This window comes from Lepisma saccharinum, chromosome 12 (assembly GCF_977018435.1).
Source record: "Lepisma saccharinum chromosome 12, izLepSacc3.1, whole genome shotgun sequence".
NCBI classification, from domain to species: Eukaryota; Metazoa; Arthropoda; class Insecta; order Zygentoma; family Lepismatidae; genus Lepisma; species Lepisma saccharinum.
Genome location: NC_139240.1, coordinates 35,116,533 through 35,134,953, shown reverse-complemented (window position 1 = coordinate 35,134,953; position 18,421 = coordinate 35,116,533). Strand labels below are relative to the sequence as shown.

General features: G+C 37.4%; 1 protein-coding gene across 4 annotated transcripts in view; it reads left to right on the top strand.

The window, feature by feature from the left end:
* Positions 1 to 18,421, top strand: part of LOC145995967 (uncharacterized) — a 62,572-nt gene that overhangs the window by 23,565 nt on the left and 20,586 nt on the right. For all 4 annotated transcript variants that reach the window (XM_083132052.1, XM_083132054.1, XM_083132051.1 and 1 more), the window contains exons 2-4: positions 6,124 to 6,349; positions 9,126 to 9,270; positions 10,980 to 11,206. In XM_083132052.1, coding sequence (XP_082988178.1) covers positions 6,124 to 6,349; positions 9,126 to 9,270; positions 10,980 to 11,206 — 598 coding nt within the window. The remainder of the gene's footprint in view (positions 1 to 6,123; positions 6,350 to 9,125; positions 9,271 to 10,979; positions 11,207 to 18,421) is intronic.

The window sequence follows — 18,421 nt, the reverse complement described above, 5'->3', positions numbered from 1 at the left end:
GTACAGTGGTACTACAAGCTTCAATGAGGGTACGAACCCTCTTAAAACTTAATGTATGGAAGTAGGTATTCGTTTTGTGTGAATAATTGCCATAGTGAAGTAATTTTGTGGTTTAGGTAAAATGTCCAGGATCATAGTTCACGAACTTTCAAGCGAGAATGAGAATCCGTCACAGTTTTCGGTTTCGTCATTGGTTTGGTCTCGTTCTTCTCTCGATCTTTTTAAAAGCAGGTCATGGGGGGGGGGGGGGGGGGGGCAAACAATCCGCGCTTTCCAGAATCCACCGGTGGACGCGCTGGTGCACCGCTGATGCACGCTTTGGCTTTCCGTATTTTACCGGGGCGCACCAAAGTTTTCACCAGGTTAAACCATGACGTCATCAATTTACACCAGCCTCAAGAGTTGGTGCGGCTGGTGAATCAAAATGGCGTCGTCTGCACAGAAGCTTCTTCTGATTCGTGATATGCGTTCTGTAGGCAATAGTACGGAATGTCGCACCAATTTTGTTGCACGGACTGAATGCAGACATGAACTGTCGACATTTTAAATAGTACTACTCCTTCACTTCCACGCAAAGTGACATAAAGTATGCCGATGCATCAAAACATGTGTCCATCTTCTGCTGCAACATGCAGGAAAGCATCTATTTGCAAAATTCTACATCATCACAAAAGAATACCACTTAAATTCGTACTGCACATGAAAAATAAGATAATGTTAAGTGAAAATATATAATATTTATGAAATATCTTCTGTGATTTAGTCACAATCAGTGATATTTTCCCTAATAAACATGAATATGCGCGCGCATTCTGAATCTAGCTTTCACTTGGTGCAGCATGAAGCTTTCCGTATTTCACTGAAATCGACGTCATTTTTGGTGGACCAGTAGTCTGATGCACGCTGGTGAAATCTGGAAAGCGCGGAATACATATTCTCTCCCATGACGGTGCTGACTTTTCCTTACTTTTCCTTCAGTTTGGAGTTATTATTTTCCTCTGACGCCCTTGAAATAATGAACATAAATTTCTGTGAATGAAGTGAAGGTATAGGTGTGAAATATATTTTGGGATGATATTAACTTTAGTCGTGGCCGCCTTGCCCCTCCTCCAGACGTCCAGACGCTTATTATATCGTATTATCACTTTCCCTTCGGTTAGAATCAGAAAACATTGCTTTGAATTTTTGGGCATTTTTCACTTTCTTGAGGGGGTTATACTCATTCTTCAGTATTTTGAAAGGTTTTTATTGCATTTTTGAAATACATTTTTAGGTTTACTGCATTTTGTTAGTTTGTTTTCGTTTCGTGGAATTTAGCTTTTGCCCACGCGCTTTTCATAGAACTCTACAGCTGAAAATAAACCTATTTATCTAGATTCGATAAGAAATGAGACATCAGGCGTCTTTTTGAAGCCCGGTCTCAGATAAAGACAGATATAAGAAGAAATCAGAGACTTATCGCTTCACGCAGCTGTAAATAACAAATGCAATTGTACTGAATTTTCCTTAGTTAAAGTAATGTAACACTAATTATCCCGTTTCATCAAACTATTCACGTACTGTCACTTATGAACAATCATGCTTACATATTAATATCTATAGGTCTTTCTAAATATATTATTTAGGTCAGAACCTCTCTGATCCTAGTTACAGTCTTTCAGAAAGCCTTTTTGCACCGATAAAATCGATCCTGATTTTCTTGGCGTTTTCCGTAGCAGAACCAATCAGAAGCAAGCTCTGCGTCATGTAATGGCGGCCATATACTTCACAAATTAAGAATCCATTGCCATAGTGCTTTTCTTGTAAGCAAAGAAGGAATAATTCGTTATATTCTTCCTAAATGTATACCCCGTGCATGAGCGTGGAGAGGAGGGGGGGGGGGTCGAGCAGTTCCGTCTACCCGACCCCCCCTCCTTGAAAGTGGCATCGTTTATCTCAAGTGTTAATAACGGAAATAAAGTTCAGTTAGTTATTATTCGAACAGAATAACGAAGTAAAAAACAATACTTTTAATCGAAAAATGAAGTGTAAAATACAAGCTTTACTATTTAAAGCAAAGAGTAAATCGTTTCAGAGTTTTCAAAAATTAGTTTTGTCACACATCATAAACATAGTGGCTAAAATTTCTCCCAAAATAACAAAATAGAATAACTATACATTTTAGTACACTAACTGTATGTGCAATAATAATAAATTTGAGTGTGTTTTAAGTCCATTTATGCGCAGAAAGGCTAATCGGGACGGGACCTACAGTTTAAAGTGGAATCTGAACAACTATGTGCCTCTTCTGGGTATGGAAATAATAAAAATATCGGTTGGGGAATAATAGTAGAATAATAAAGGCGGGGGGGGGGGGCATGGGTGTTCCGAGCATAGGCATGTCCAGAATTTTCGTTAACGGTGGGGATTGCGTCATCTTTTATTAGTAGTAAGTCATATTTTTCCTGCATTTGAGGTTCTTTCTGCCGGAACAGAAAAGAGAGGTTATATTTGTGAGTGTCCCTTCATCAATCTCATCTTAATAACCATTCATCCTCATCGTTGCGATTATCTAAAGCGGTAGAGAAGTAACGCAAAATAATAACTTTCAAAACGGAGGCTTAAACCCTACTTTTTTAATGGTTCTGAAGTTTACGAAGTTTTCAAGTATCCAATATTATTTTTTAAAGGGAAGACTAAGCCACCAGGCAAGCGGAATTAGTCTCACCAACTCACGTTGGGTGGGGAACATGACACGTCAGAAACGCCACGTCATCATCTATTTCGATGGCTTGAGTCACGAAAATTGCATCACTTTTATATCTGCAAACTTTATGTCCTGATAGTTTCGGTTCTGGCAAACAGATTTTTCTGTTATTTAGCGACGCTTTTCTGCTAATTTTGGTTAATCGCGACGATGAGGATGCGTGATGATATGGTGAAATTGGTGAAGGACATTGGCAAAGAACACCCACGTCCCGGCGCATGTATTCGAACCCGGGTCCCCTGGGCTCGTAGAGAGCTGTGATAATCACTCTGCCATGGAGGTCGGGGCTCTACAAGTGACACATGTCGCTTGGGAACGAGCCAATCAACAGCAACGTTTCACAGCGTAGCGGCATGGCAGGCCACACAAACCTGCGTTCGATTGGTGACATCCTGAAGCGACACGTATCGCGTGGCACTTGTCGCTTTGATGTGAAATCTCCCTAACATTCGGACAGAAAGAGGACATTGAATCTTTATCTTATTCAGTGCCGGCGTAAGGGGAGTCGTAGGGGCAGTGTCCCGCACTATGTAATCTTAATGACCAAGAGAAAGTAAACTCCCCCTCCCTCAGTTTGAGACCTAATCTCCGCCACTGATCTTACTCATGATCCTTGTGCAAGCGTGAAGTGACAATTGTCCAGCATTCAACTCACCCATGTTGCCGATTTTTGCCAGGCAGTGGCATGCCCAAAGAGAGAGGTTCGTGGTGTTATAAGCTTATAACCCTCACCATTGCCCCAGAATCTAAAAAAGAAATGACTTTAATTGTTGGAAAATATGGCAAAATATAAGGCAGACTACTAAGAAATAAGACAACCCCCCCCCCTTTCGAAAATCCTGGGCACGCCACTGTTGTCAAGCGAGAGCTCCCATGTAGTCTCCTTCGATTCTGCACAAAATTTTCAACTTTTTCAGCGATGACATTGAGGCCAGCGCTTGAAGTGGAAATTCCTAGCTGGGGGATGCTTGTATGTATCAACATGGACACAATGTGGGCATGGGGGAGACTTATACAAATTACCCTAGGGGGGGGGATGGTTTATTCAACTGTTGGATGGCACCCCCCACTTAGAAGTGACAACACTGGACACACAGTTCAAAGGTATATATATCTCTGTCCTGGACTATCCATGAGAATAAAGGCAGTTGAAGCATGGTGCTCACCATACCACCTCCATTATTAGGGGGATGGAAACAACTAAGAAAGAGGAATGAAGCAGGGGAAACGATATGTCCTTTGTGCGAGGGGGAGGATACGGATAAGCATATCCTACTGAACTGCCCTTCTACACGTGACCTAAGGGACAAATGGATGAAAAACTTAACAGGCAGGGAGATGATAGAAGTGGTAGAGGACATAATAAAGATAAAGGAAGCGGGGCAGCAAGTGGGGAAATACCTGGGGGAAGTAAGAGAACGGTGGGGGGAAAGCTATTAGAGAAGGCAACGAAATGAGTGATCATGCTCCAGAGGAGCCATCTTTATAGTGTAAGTGTGTGTAAAGCAAAATGTATGCATGTTTTGGTGAGAGTGCAGGAAAAGAGGTGAGGAGAAAAACTGGAAGAAGAACTGCCGAGGGAGGGGAAGAATGTGTATATAGGGGACAAAGTAAGAGACAGCTTAAACGAAAACTAAATGTAACAAAATAGTGTAGAAAAATCAAAAATATGTAGTGCGTACAGCCTATGGCTCACACAAAAAGAAAATAAATCTAATCTAATCTAATCTTAGTTCAAATATAAGAGATGTATGGGGCTCTAACACTACACACCTAATATGCAGCATCCTTTTAATAATAAACAAAAATGACTGCGACTGAAATAAAATTACATGTGTGAAACATACTTTTAGGTCGACATTTATTTTCCAGGGGGTTGCACTGTTATCCCCTGCTCCCCTTCTGGACGTCCATGCCATTCATCCTCATCTTCCCTATTGAAAAAAAAGTGGCATAAAATCGAAGTAAAATAATAATAAAAATGAACCAAAATTTCTGTGTGTGCCCAGCACCACAAGACACACACTAAAGGCCCCTCCTACTCTAGAAAACTTGATGTCATCAATTTTCGCCTTAAGAAGCAAGATAGTAATAGGAATTCCTACGTCTTTGGTGATGGGTCAATGAAAAATTAAAGGGTTTCAGTTAAATATTTGAGTGCCTAGGTTGTTGAAAACAAAGAGTTCAGAGGCCGTGTCCAAAAGGTGCAAGACTGTACTTGATGCGAACATCGTTCGAGAATGTTGTTGCAGTTCAGTCTTGAAGCCTAGACTGGAAGGGCAAATCTTTCAGATTGCACTTTCACTGCAGCGCCTAATAAGATCAGTAGATAAAACTGTTTTCCCCACATTATAAACACTTATTTTTTTCACCATAGAAATGACACAGCACTTTAGAAAGCTCGTATACTTACATTTCCACAAAATAGAAGAACCACAACCAACACTTGGCTGACTTTTGACTTCCGTCATTTCAAACAAGTGAACAAGTGTAGTAAACAAGTGTGCATTGTAGGCACGGATCCACGGGGAGGGCGATATGGGCAATCGCCCCTCCCAACTGCACGCTTTTGTATATATTATTATGGTAATACTTTTAAAGGCTCCAATATTCTGTCTTTTATCACCAAGTTTAACAGACTCGAGAATATTTTTTTCTTTTACATTTGATTAAAGTTCACTCTTTGCTCGTAACAGGCTGATTGGAATTAGACCTACAGTTTAAATTTGGAACCGAGCTACTTTGCAATATGCCTGAAAAGAGGATCGAACTCGAGACCTGAGAGAATAAGGATTTGTCTCTCCGTTTATTCATTTTACTCCTAGTCCTATCGTCCAGTTTACTGCGACAATGGGAGGAATTATGACAACGGCATACAGTAGTAGGGTCTAACCATCCACTCCAGCTCTGGATCCCAATATTTGCAAAACAACGCTAGTCTCTAGAAATGGAAGTCAGCTTGGTTCCTGTTTACAGTAGTACTATATCTTGATTATATAAATCAGTTCAAGTGTAGGTTAGAATTGATTTTCGGTGAGGTCAGGTACTCGAATGAATTTGCGCCTCTGGTGCATTGTCACTTACTGCATGATACCAGCTTGATTGCTCATTTAATTGGCACTTTGGAACTGCAGTAGGTGACGTTACTTCCGACAAAACCAAAATTCAAGCCTGTTTGTGGATCTTTTGGACACAGCCAGACATGGATAAGCATACATGATTGGTTTATATTTTCTATTGTTATGAATATTTTAGTGCGAAAGTTCCAAATTTTTATATTATATACATGTTATATTATGAATAGTAATACAAGTAAACTTGTAAAATATAACTTTATTCATTATAACTTAACAAGCATTGCATCTTTTTCGTTGTAGTCCTGAGGATGATGCCGATTTGGAAGATGGAGAAATCCTGGATGAGGAGGAGATGGGGATGGAAACTGCAGGCGTGGATACTTCGGGAGGAAAAGCTGAGAGTGAGAAGAAAACTGAAGCCAAAGCTGCAGTAGAAATCAAAGGAAACATGGGACAAGAAGATCCTTCAAGAAACAGGCCAAAAATCCAACGAAGAAGAGATGAAGAGAATGAGAGCGAACCAAAGGTTAGCTTTCTCTTTTCCTGTTGGTGTTTCTTGTTTACCTGAAAATTTCACCTCATTTACTGCAACAATTCTTATGTATTGTATATATTTACTATGTACTCTATCTAGATTAATTAGGTGTAAGTAAAACATTCAAGTCAGACAAGAACAGGAGTTTGACAACAATTGCTATATTTTTTCATAACATCTCTGTTTGTACCTAAAACTGGACATACATTTTGCTGCACCAAGGAAAATTTCCCTTCATGTAGCAACATTGCCTCTGCCAAGCATGCCACAGAAAGCAGGAAAGAACAAGCAATTTTCTCCATGCAATGCTGTTTACAGAGGCGAAACTTGACTCCGCAGGCTGCTTGTTTTTAAATGGCCACTTCCTCATCAACTCTCTTGCCCTCTGCAAGGGTGGACCCTCTGATGTGCCGTCTCTGTAATGTCATTTTATTCCTCAGACAAAGTTTTAACATTCCCAGTGATTTATCATCCATGTTGGGAGATGAGATGTTTAACTGATGTTTTTAGCTTTGTGAGAAGAGCTGGGCCTTTCCACTCTCTCTGAGGAAGTCCTTTTAGTATGACTTTACCTTTTTAATATATTGTGTATGTCCTGTGCATGTCCCTTTACAACCTGCATTTTTAACCTTTCTCAATATTTTTAACTCTCATGTAAGGATTTTAGATTAGGGGATATTTCTCCATATCATGGGTGTTGGGAGAGAAGGTTGAACAGGTCTGTTGAACTTCCCCTGGAAATTGGCATCATGCATTTCAAGTTACAAAACATTCAGAAAACTCGTTAATTCTATTGTTAATATCGGAAATAAAGTCCAGATAGTTATTATTTGAATAGAAAGTGAAGTAAAAATGCATTAAATAGAAAGAAAAATTACATGAACCAGTTTGTGTTTTCATCTAAGAATAAATGCTTTCAGAGTTTCAAAAATTCCACGTTTTATGCGAGAAATCACACAATATAAACACTAAGGCAAAAATTTCCTCTCAACTTTTAAATCTTTTTCTTCAACAAGATGTGTTCAAGTTAATAACAAAATAGAATAACTATGCACTTCTGTAAACTAACTGCATGAAATGTAGAAAATTAAAAAAAAAAAAATTGTTGTGTTGGATGGATATTCACTCATCTGGTGGATCGAGTACAAAAAGTCTCCTCAAGGATATAATAATAATAATAATAATAATAATAATAATAATAATAATGACAACAACAACAACAAATTTACAATAAATCAATGTATTGTATTGAGTTGATAATAGTTATTATTTTATAATAATAATCATAAGCATGATAATAATTATTATCTCTAGTATTCAAGTTTGATATTGCCTGATACCCTACCCCTTAAAAAATCTCTGGCCACACCCATGTCCCCTCTACATTGAACCCTGAAGGGTGCAAAATGGATTTGCTGATGCATCCAAATATTTTAATTCATTCATTCATTCCTCGTAACAATTTACATGAAGAAGCAGGAACAGGATGTAGATTTTAATGAAGTTCTGATATTAATACATGCAAGGAGAATGAAGGATATGCTTCTCCTAACCTGGAATCAGAAGAGCCGCTATTTATTACCACATATCATGCATGATTCACTTGAACCATGCAGTGAAAGTTGGCGCTCACCGAAGCGTGCGTGGGCAGCTGGTCACTTTGAAGGCTGTTAAAGGTGAAGTGCTCGCTCTCTAAGAATGGATTTGGTGGCAATTAGTGGAAAGGTAGAAACATATGACACACTTTCTTCTTTGCCTGTCTTTGTTGCACACAGGGAGTCGAGAATATTTGATATTTGCTCAACTTTTTTGCTGGGAGTAATATGTCTGATAGTGAAGTCTGAACAAGAAAGAACAAAATTGAATTACCAATATGTTTATTAGTAATCATCGTGCATAGTGCTTAATGTTGTCCTCTTATTCTCAAGGGCATCTGGGTTTGATTATCAGTGGCAAACTCTCTCCCCCCCCTCTATCCATCCATTTATCCCCATCTCTATCTGTCAACATATACAGGGTATACACAAATTAATAGTGTGGTTTTATTGACATTTATAACCACACCATTCATTTGTGTGTACCCTATATATTAAGGTTGAGCTGATACTGATGTCAATGTATCAGTATTGACAAATACCAGTGGTATCGATATCGGAAAGTGTTGCGTATATTGTAATGAACCTTGCTATACTTAACAGGTTATTGTTGACGATAATGACATGTAAGGGCCAATAAATAATATCCATACTTAAAAAAGGAGAAAAAGAAATAAAATTGAAGAATAGTAATGAAACTAGTTATACGTTCTGAAGACAGTAGAGGAATCTTCTCTCATTTTCTGTTTATGTTGCAGATGTTTGTACTGTTCTGGCAATAGATATGGTTCCTGTCTCTCCTCTTATGTTTTTGGTCTGGTAATTTAAATACGTTAATTACGGGGCCTCCTTGATGATGCAGTGGTAGCATTGATGCCTTGTAATCAAGGGATCCCAGGTTCGATACCTGGTTAAGCCACATGATGGTTCAGATCCCACTCTAAGCTAGATCCAGTCGCGATTAACCTATCTGTGCATAAAAGTGGACTTATCAGTCTAGCTTGAACAATGTTAGTGAAATGTGACCTGTTCTTTAATGTATTTTCAGTGCTGTGTACATTTATTTGCTTATAGTACCTGTGAAGGGAACAACAGTTTGCAGTGGTTAGCATGTTTCTATGTAGTGTAAATAGCAGATTGTTTGTCATGTTGTTTGTGTTTTGTTTTTTCAGAAGCAGAAAAGAAACCATCATCATCACCGTCACCAGTCGCAAGAGGAAGGTCTCGCAGGAGAGCAAGATGAGGATGATGATGAAGAAATGATGTTTGTGAGAGGCGCTTCACCAAATCATCGATCATCTCACTTTAACTCCCCTGGTAAGTTTCAACAACAAGTTATAGCTGTACAATTCACTTTTATCTGTGGTTCATTTCTGAAGTAACCTGTTGAGAAGCTCATAAATAATTTTAAATCTCATCATATAAAAATTTAGAGAAACTTAGTTAATGCATTTTGTTACTTTTATTTCATTATCCTGCGTAACTGTGAAAATTTGGCATCACCTGGAAATTATTCATTTCAAATCGAAAAAAAAAAAAAAAAAGAGAGGTCGAATTCCTATGCCACTCACAGAGAAAGAAAGCCTTTTTGTGGATATTTTCAGATGATTGTTGACATTTATTTCAAATTTTGTATTATTTTGTATTAAATAATGTATCCAAAAATGTATTTTTTCATACAGGGTGATTCTTTCGCTATAATGCCCATGGAAATATCTCAAAGGCCATGAATTTTATTTAGAACATACGTATATGAATACATAGCTTTATTCATGATAAAGGAGGTGTTTAAAATGTCCACCACCACTGTCCAGGCAGAATTGATCTCAATGCTGCATATTTTCATGAACACATGCTCTGCTACTGTGTAACCCATTATGCATTATAACTTCACACACTAAGCAAAAATTGAAAAGAAACCTGTATGCCAGTGACTGTGCACTTCACAGAAGCCAATGATACCATAGCGAGTGCCAACTACAGCCGAAAGGAAGATACATTGCTACTCACTGTTATGGCCACTCATTGTTACTCACCGTCAGCTGACTTTATTTTCTTCATTTCTCAAATATCAGGTTCTTTTTACCACATGTTGTTTATTTGTATGCTTTCAATGAGCTGAGATATTCGTGTTTTGCAGGATCTTGCAGAAGAATCATCCTGTATTATACATATTCAAGCATACTAGAAACACCATTAGAACAAATAATTTGTTTCAGCTCAAACTAGTATAATCGGTTTTAATGAAATATGCAGAGAACAAAAGAGTCAATACGTACATTATTTTTTATTGTAAGCAGCTAAAAATATGTTTTTATAGAATTGCTTTCATTTTCCATGACAAATATAAATAATACACAAATACAATTATTATACAATAATATAAAAATACAATAACACACATGTATGCTTCAGGTTTAAACAGAATAAATCTTTCTGGTGTAGAAGTCTTTGAAATAAGTGCAACTCAATGTCAGTGTCGCACAAACATTGGTTTCGAGTCATATTTTGGTTTTCTATTGGGCATGAACTACATCACTTGAGAGCAGACAACTTCCTTACACCTAACTTTTATTTTCTTTTTCTTCTTCTTCTTCCTCTTCTGGTACTGTTTTTGATTTTACTACAGCTAGCATGAACTCAACTAACATGATTGTTATGTTCTCAATGTCTGGACGCCATCCACTACCCGCAGTACATATACTTTAATTTTATGGCACTTAATTTTCAGATTATTTACATGCAGTAGGACCACCTTTCATGGAATGCTCCATCATTTATCCTAATTGTTGTGATTAGCCAGATTGGCACTAATTAACAAAAAATATTATTGAAAAGATTCTCTCGGGCTTTCGACCAGGTGAGTCTGTCCTCACCAGGTCGATAGCCCGAGAGAACCTTTTCATCATTCATCGCCAGGAAAGCTTCAAGACTTAATTTATATTATTATTATTTTAGAAAATGTAACCTTCCACTTTTGTAACTGCAAGTGAAGTTAAAATGTATTAATTTGTCTCCACTTACAGGCCACTACGAGAGTCCATATGATTCGTATGAGAGTGAGTATGAAGAGCAAAGGGGAGAATTCCGGCATTCCGGTGACAGGAGAGGCAGGGGGATGAAGCGGAGAAGAGGCGGAGTGTCCTCCCGCGGTGGCGGAATGAACAAAAGACCTTGCAAAACCCTCATGAAACGGGAGCAGAGAGGGAACGAGTCCATCTGCAAGTACTTCATGCACGGGAAATGCCAGAGGGTAAGTTGCAGAAATTTTACTCCATTCAGAGGAATGTTTTATAGATGTGGTTTGGGCATGGTGATGGATTGTTTGATTGCTCAGTTGAGGGTTGTTTCATTTTTGCATTGTTTCAGGTAAGGGTTGAAGGAGAGGTTCTGTTGTCTTGCTTCTACAAAGGTTCTATTGTTCACAGGGTATTGATATGAAATGTTCAGAATGGGACAGATACATTATCCGCAAGGGTTTATCTAGAATTTTCCATCTGGTGGGAAGGGGGGTGAGTTCACAGTTTAGAGTGTGTAAGTGTAACTTGAGAGCCAAAAGGACCATAAATTGTGCCTTTGTGAAAAAAAGTTAGGGGTTGTTGATGAAATTGTGTGTGTGGATAAATCACTGCCTGATTGATACAACTGATAAAATGATAATGATTAGGGTTCTAATTTCTGTGGCCTAATATATTTTAAATATGCATGCATTAATACCCTAAAATTTATCAAAATATGACTAAAATGTTAATATATAACCAACGATGATACTGAACATTACAAAATGTACTTTTTATTATGCATTTTACAAAATCATTATCTTTGCAGTAAAGTGTCATTTACAACACATTGGAAATAACTACGTTAAATAGTATTGATTAATTTTACTACTTACGTATGTGAGTATGGAGTTTTATTAGGACAACGTTTCGGAGGTCAGGCTGCCTCCTTCATCAGGTTCGTGGATGTTTCTAGGCACCGAGCATAGTGCTGCGTAAAAGAAGTGTTGAATGAGGATTTGGTTAAGGGTTAAGGTTAAAGACACTTACACCATATTCAAACTTAAAAGATCTCAGCATGTTAAAAACTTCGTAAAAATACTTCACACTTATGTTAAAATAACTAAGAAAGGATCCCAAGTGGCCGTTACGAGCCCAGGCTGGTTGTTATTTTAACATAAGTGTGGAGTATTTTTACGAAGTTTTTAACATGCTGAGATTTTTTAAGTTTGAATATGGCAGAGTTTTTGTTAACCGTTAACCAAATCCTCATTCAACACTTCTTTTACGTGGCTCTGTGCCTAGAAACATCCACGAACCTGATGAAGGAAGCAGTCTGACCTCCGAAACGTTGTCCTAATAAGACTCCATACTCACTCACGTAAGTAGTTAAATTAATCAATACTATTTAACGTAGTTATTTCCTTTAATAGTGAGTAACACGCACAAATCTACAATATGTTACAACACATTGTTGACCCTATAAAGAAAGAAATATTTCTTGGGTGGAAAAAGGAATTCCTGGTAATTTGCATTATCTTTCATCACTTAGTCATAACTTACTTCTTTAGAAATGCTGTTGATGGGAAAGAATCAAATAAGATTATTTTGTATTATTGGCTCAAGCAAGAGAGATTTTTATGAACAATATCGGGTGAAATTAAAAAATACAGGCTAACAAGCCTAGATTTAATTGAACTATTTATGAATATGCCATAATTTATTTATTAATATTTAATTTTAAGGGTTAATACTAATTAATAAAAGGTAAAAGGTAAAGTGCTCCCCTGTGCTTAGCACCACACCATGAAGGCGTATAGGGGGTGTGGGGGTAACGCCCCACACTTTCTTGATCCGGTCGTGAGTGGGGGTGATGTGATCAGCATCACGCCCCTGACCGCCTTTACCCCCCAGGGTTTCCCCCAGGTACCCAATGTTATTCGACGCTGAGTGGGCGCCGGGGCCGCTTCCATCATTAGAAAAGTTCCCGGATTTGAACCGGCCGGGGATCGAACCCGGGACCTTGAGCATGGTAGTCAGACGCGTTACCGACTGAGCCACCGCGGCCAATACTAATTAATGTATTAAGTTTTAAAAAATGGGTATTTACAAGTTGAAATCAGGGCATTGACTTTAAAGAAAGAATAATTTTCTGGGCCACGGTCCCATGAAGGTTGACAAACACTGTTTTAAACTTAATGGTGTTGGAATAAACACTAGACAATGGATAGTATCCAGGTGATGTGATTCGAACAGGTGTTCTCGGGTTACCAGCCAGGTTTATGTGGACACAAATGCTGAATTAAGCTGGCTCCTAACTCAGGTCTACAATCAAATTGTAACTAGTTATTGCAATTTTACTATTAACAGTGTGAACTTACGGAAAGATTGTGATGATAGTGTTACATAATGATAATAAATTTATCAAATATGGACTGAGAATCATGCCAGTTGGTATTCTTTCTTCCTTATTCGAACATTTGCGTGTATAATAGGGCAACACAATGGAGGAGGAATATTTTGTGTGCCTATTCTGCAATAAAATCTTTAATGTGTAAATAACGTGGATAAGTAAATTTTGAAATATGATTTTAATTTATTTGAGACAGGAAATGATTAGTTTTCAGTCAGCTGACAAAAAGATCTTCAAGTGCCAATATAATATTTGTGCAGAATATTTCTGTACATTTATACTGAAGTCTAACAAAAATGTGATACACTGTGGTATTTGATGACACCTTACTTCTTCTGTTTTATTACCATAAACCCACAAAAGATATGTCTGAAAGGATCAGGACTCTAGTGTACATCTCTCCTCTCTAAAAAGAGGTCCTCTCACTGAGTCAATGCAAAGTTTCTTTTGAACCATCAAAGAATTTCTAGAATAATGTTGCATCAATAAATATGTCAATAATATAGGATGTTTCCCCAAAAGATGTGTGGTTTTTGATTTGTTGACTGCATTACAAATTGTTCAGTGATAGTAACTGCAAAAGATATCTGGAGTTCCTTTTCTCTATTTGGGAAATGCAATTAGAAAAGTGATGTATTACATCTGGTAGACATCACTGTATGTTGAGTGTCGCACATTGAGACACTTTTTTTTTTTTTTTCCTTTCCTTTTTTTTTTTTTTTTTTTTTTGGTGTTAAGTTTTGTGAGATCACATACACTCGTCATCCAGCATTTATTTAATAGAACATACGTTCTCCCGAAATGCTTGTAACAACCAAAAACTAGTAGAATTCTACAATGCAAGCAATATGTACTCTAGAGTGCTGAATGAGACCACTTTCGCTTGTTCAAACTCGTTAAAGTCTCCCATGCTCGATCATGCTATGCTCAAGTGTACCACACTCGTAGCGGAATGATTGACAACTTTCCGTATTTCAGAGCCCAATAAGCAGCACTGTCAACCTAAAACTTTGGAGTCCGACTGCGGGACGACATTGGTTTGAGTCCCCCTGGGTTCAGTGTCTGGGTTCTCGGCCTGTGTATAGGACCGGTGGCAACCCACCATCGTGAGGAATTTGGGGAGCTACGAGTGAGTAGCGTAACCCGGTCTCGGAAATCTCCTGTAACGGCTGGTGGTTTGACATGCTGACCCCATGCCACCCTAATACCGGTTGAAGATCTCCACACCTCGATGTAGGATTGTGGGAGGGAGACTGGCAGTTGGGAGATCAGCGTAGGCCCTTCAAGGGCTGTCGAGCCATGGGTTATTTTTTATTATTTCAACCTAAAACCCATACATGGAAGGAAATCACTATGCAATTACAATTCTAAATAATAATTCCGTATATTATTATGTAAGACTCAAATACAATATACATGAAAGTATGCAATATCTACAGACCGAAACATAAAATGGATACACATGCTGACACACCTGCCTAAGCAATTACAAGTATCGTATCACAGTGCAACAAGTACGTGTACATCATTGTTCACTTACCGAAAAGTATAATCATATTCTACGAAATAATAAAATGCAGTTACAACATTCAGTCTAACATCATTTTCATGTGACAATAATTGTAAAAACATAAAATGTCAGCCTAGGTAGTTTCAGCCCATAATCATGTATTTCATTTTCACATATCTTGGTAAGATATACAAAACTGCATTGTAACGTGGAGATGATGACTATGTTCACTTATTTTTCAATTTCACTTCGTCTTTTACTTCACGATCCATATTTCAGGGCTCACTACCATAGACTAATGACAGAAATACGAGAATTCGGGCGTATTCCGGTGGATCGAGCGTTTTTTGCTCGAGCGGAAGATCTTACAAATCTGTATGCCATCTAGCATTGCCCGTGCGAACTATTTACTGCTCAAGTGAAAACGCTGATTGCAGCACTCTAATGTACACACTAGAAGAAATATAATTACAGGTATAGAAGATTTCTTGTAAAAAGAACCAACCTCTGTGGTGGAGTGCCTAGCACAGTGTTCTAAAATGCCAGGGATCCCAGGTTCGAATCCCAGCCTGGGCATGGCTGTTCTTTGGTAACATCCCTTCATCAATTTCATCATATTATCACTCATCCTCACTGCCCGATTAGCCAAAAGTTGCAGAAAAGCAATACTAAATAACAAAGATCAAAATCAAATCTTTTGAAGAAAACTATTTGTTTAACATCCCTTAGTTGTATTTTCTTTGCTTCAAAGAATAAGATGGTGCCTTCATCCATAACTGTTGCTTTTCATGTATATTGATAACAAATAATTGATTCCATTGTTGCTACCTAGGTACATTGTTTCAGTTTTTACGAAACCCTAGACATGAACCTGACATACAATTTGTGCATCAAATATGATACATATAAACTAATATCATAATTAATTTACTACTCCACTTCAAATAGAAACAATGATTACTAATATATTTTGCTTTTACGGTAATGTATGAATTGTAATGCTGTTAGTAAGTTAAGAACACTCTTTATTAGTGCTCAAAGTGGATATTAGGGGGTGGGATAATTGCTTCAAGCTTTAAGTCGGCTGGGGGGAATGCGTCCCCATCCACTTCGAGCACTGCCCTTTAGTCCTATATTTGAATTTATGGTGAAGGTTTTTGAATGCATTTCAGCTTGCATTTACTGTTATGTATGAAACTGTGTGGCAAGTTTATGTGCTTTAGTGTACAGCTGTTTAGTTGCAGAATGAAATGAAATAGTTGATTTGGGTGTGTGCTATAAAGGACAATATTTTAATGTTTATTAACTTCTATGTACTATTGTATATTAATTCTGATTATTAAACCATTTCTGAATTGGCTGTTTTAATTTATTTACGTTTTTAGTTTGCATATAGTTACTGTATTGTTATTTTTAGTTAGTGACAGTGGCGGCGATTGGGTCCCAAAACTGGGGGGGGGGGGGGGGGGCAAGGTGCCAAAACTGGGGGGGGACAAAGACAGTATATTTCCCTTTGTAGATAAGGTGTAGCATAGTGAGGGGGCAAAAATGGCAAAAAGTGCAGGGGCAAATGCCCCCCTCCCCGGTCCCCCCTAATCGCTGCCACTGGTTAGTGATATATTTATTTTGTTCTTAATTTTTAGAAATTAGTGCTGTAATGTTTTATTGTAATAAAGCAAATATAAATATATATATATAATATATGAACTCTTCCAGATGTTTTGTTTATATTGCTGGCATACATTTTTTCCCCTTTATATTTCAATAGTCATGTGTCATCTGAGGATGACAAACTGTTGAAATATAGTGTGAAGGGAAACAATATATGCCAGAATTGTAAATAAAACACAGTTAAGTTTTGTTAGTTTGAAAGGCATAAACTTGTTTCATGAATGTTTTCATAGGTGAAGATGAAGAGGAAATATCAGCATGATTTATTTTATGTAACCCTAATGGTTGGCAATATATTTAGAAATGGTTTTCCTCATGATAACACCGAAAAGAAAAATAGTTTTTGGTGCAAAAAACAGCTTGAAATAAGTACGTATTGAGCACGAGCTATGAATGAAAGGTGGCAGAAAGAATATTAGATGTGAAATACAAGTTAGATGATAAAGGTGAGAAATGTCAGACAACAAAATTAAAAAGGACTTAGTAAAGAATGGAGTCCTCTAATTTTTGTACTCATAAACATATTGTCAAAACATTCATACTATATACTATAAAGTAACACGTGTTTATTTAATAGAACAATACATAAAGCATGTCAGTCAAACTGAGAAATTATTTTTGTCTGGGGTGATAACACTGTAATAGATCTGAAATTTCCAAAATCAATTTTATGTGAATAGGGAGAGTATTGAAAGGTTGTTCACAAATCTGATTTTGTAAACCTTCAATTTATTGTTATTGTAATTTGCAATGTTTAAAAAGGCATAATTCTACTTTGCATGCCATATACGTAATTGAAGACTAAAATTGGTAAATGCTGTAAGTGCCACAATAATTCAAACACAGTTTTCCACATTAAACTGTGAAATGTGCAATGCTTTATAATGTGGTAAAAGTGAAATGTGGCTGGTAGCCATTTAAGTAGTTCAAAGGGCATGTAAAGAGGTCACTAGTGTGAATGTTTACCACTTTTAGTCCTCAATTATATCTCTAGGATACAACATGCATTCACAGTGGGGAAAATATTATTGTCTGGAATCCAACCAGAAATATTAGCAAGGCATGCATCTTCAGAATATGTACTGTAAAGATAGTATGTCCCAACACTGTTACATTCCTGGAATTTATTATTATTAACTATCAGAAAGCAATGTGTTCAATGAAGTAATTTGCATGTTCTTACAACTTCCTTTTGTTTTGTTGTCTGACAGTGCTCACTACAGTTTTTCTGATGTTTAATTTTTTTTTTTTGCGGACCTACCTGGCGAGCTACGACACCAAGGTCCCAGGTTCGAATTCCAGCCTGGACATGGGTGTTCTTTGTGAGTGCCCCTTCATCAATCCACTTTCATAATATCATTACTCATCCTCATTGTTGCTATTAGCCAAAAGTGACAGAAAAGTGAAGAAAAGTAAACCAAATACATCAATAAATAAAATATTTTTTTTACTGTGGCGGTAACAAATTATTTGTTCCCATTACTCTTTATGAATGGCAAAGTTGTTTTATCAGGAGAAGTATTCACCACTCAGCGTAAGTATTTTAAGGACATGAGGTACAGTTTCGTTCACGAAGTATGAGGATTCAAGCAAGAGGGATATCTACACATTCCCATGGGTGAATTTTTACATGGGATGTGAAAAAATGTTACTTGATATAAGCACACGGATATTACGAAAATACCGGTGCGATTAGTGTAAACTTTCAGGGAGCTTTTTCGTTCCCCATAAGTACATGGAAATCATAACGCATTTATTAATATTTTCATCATACTCTATCTTAATAATCTATTTTGAGTTCAGAGTGAGGACACATCCGAAATTTAGAACTTACTGTTCTCTTTTCTCTAATGGCTACCTCCATGATGGAAATGG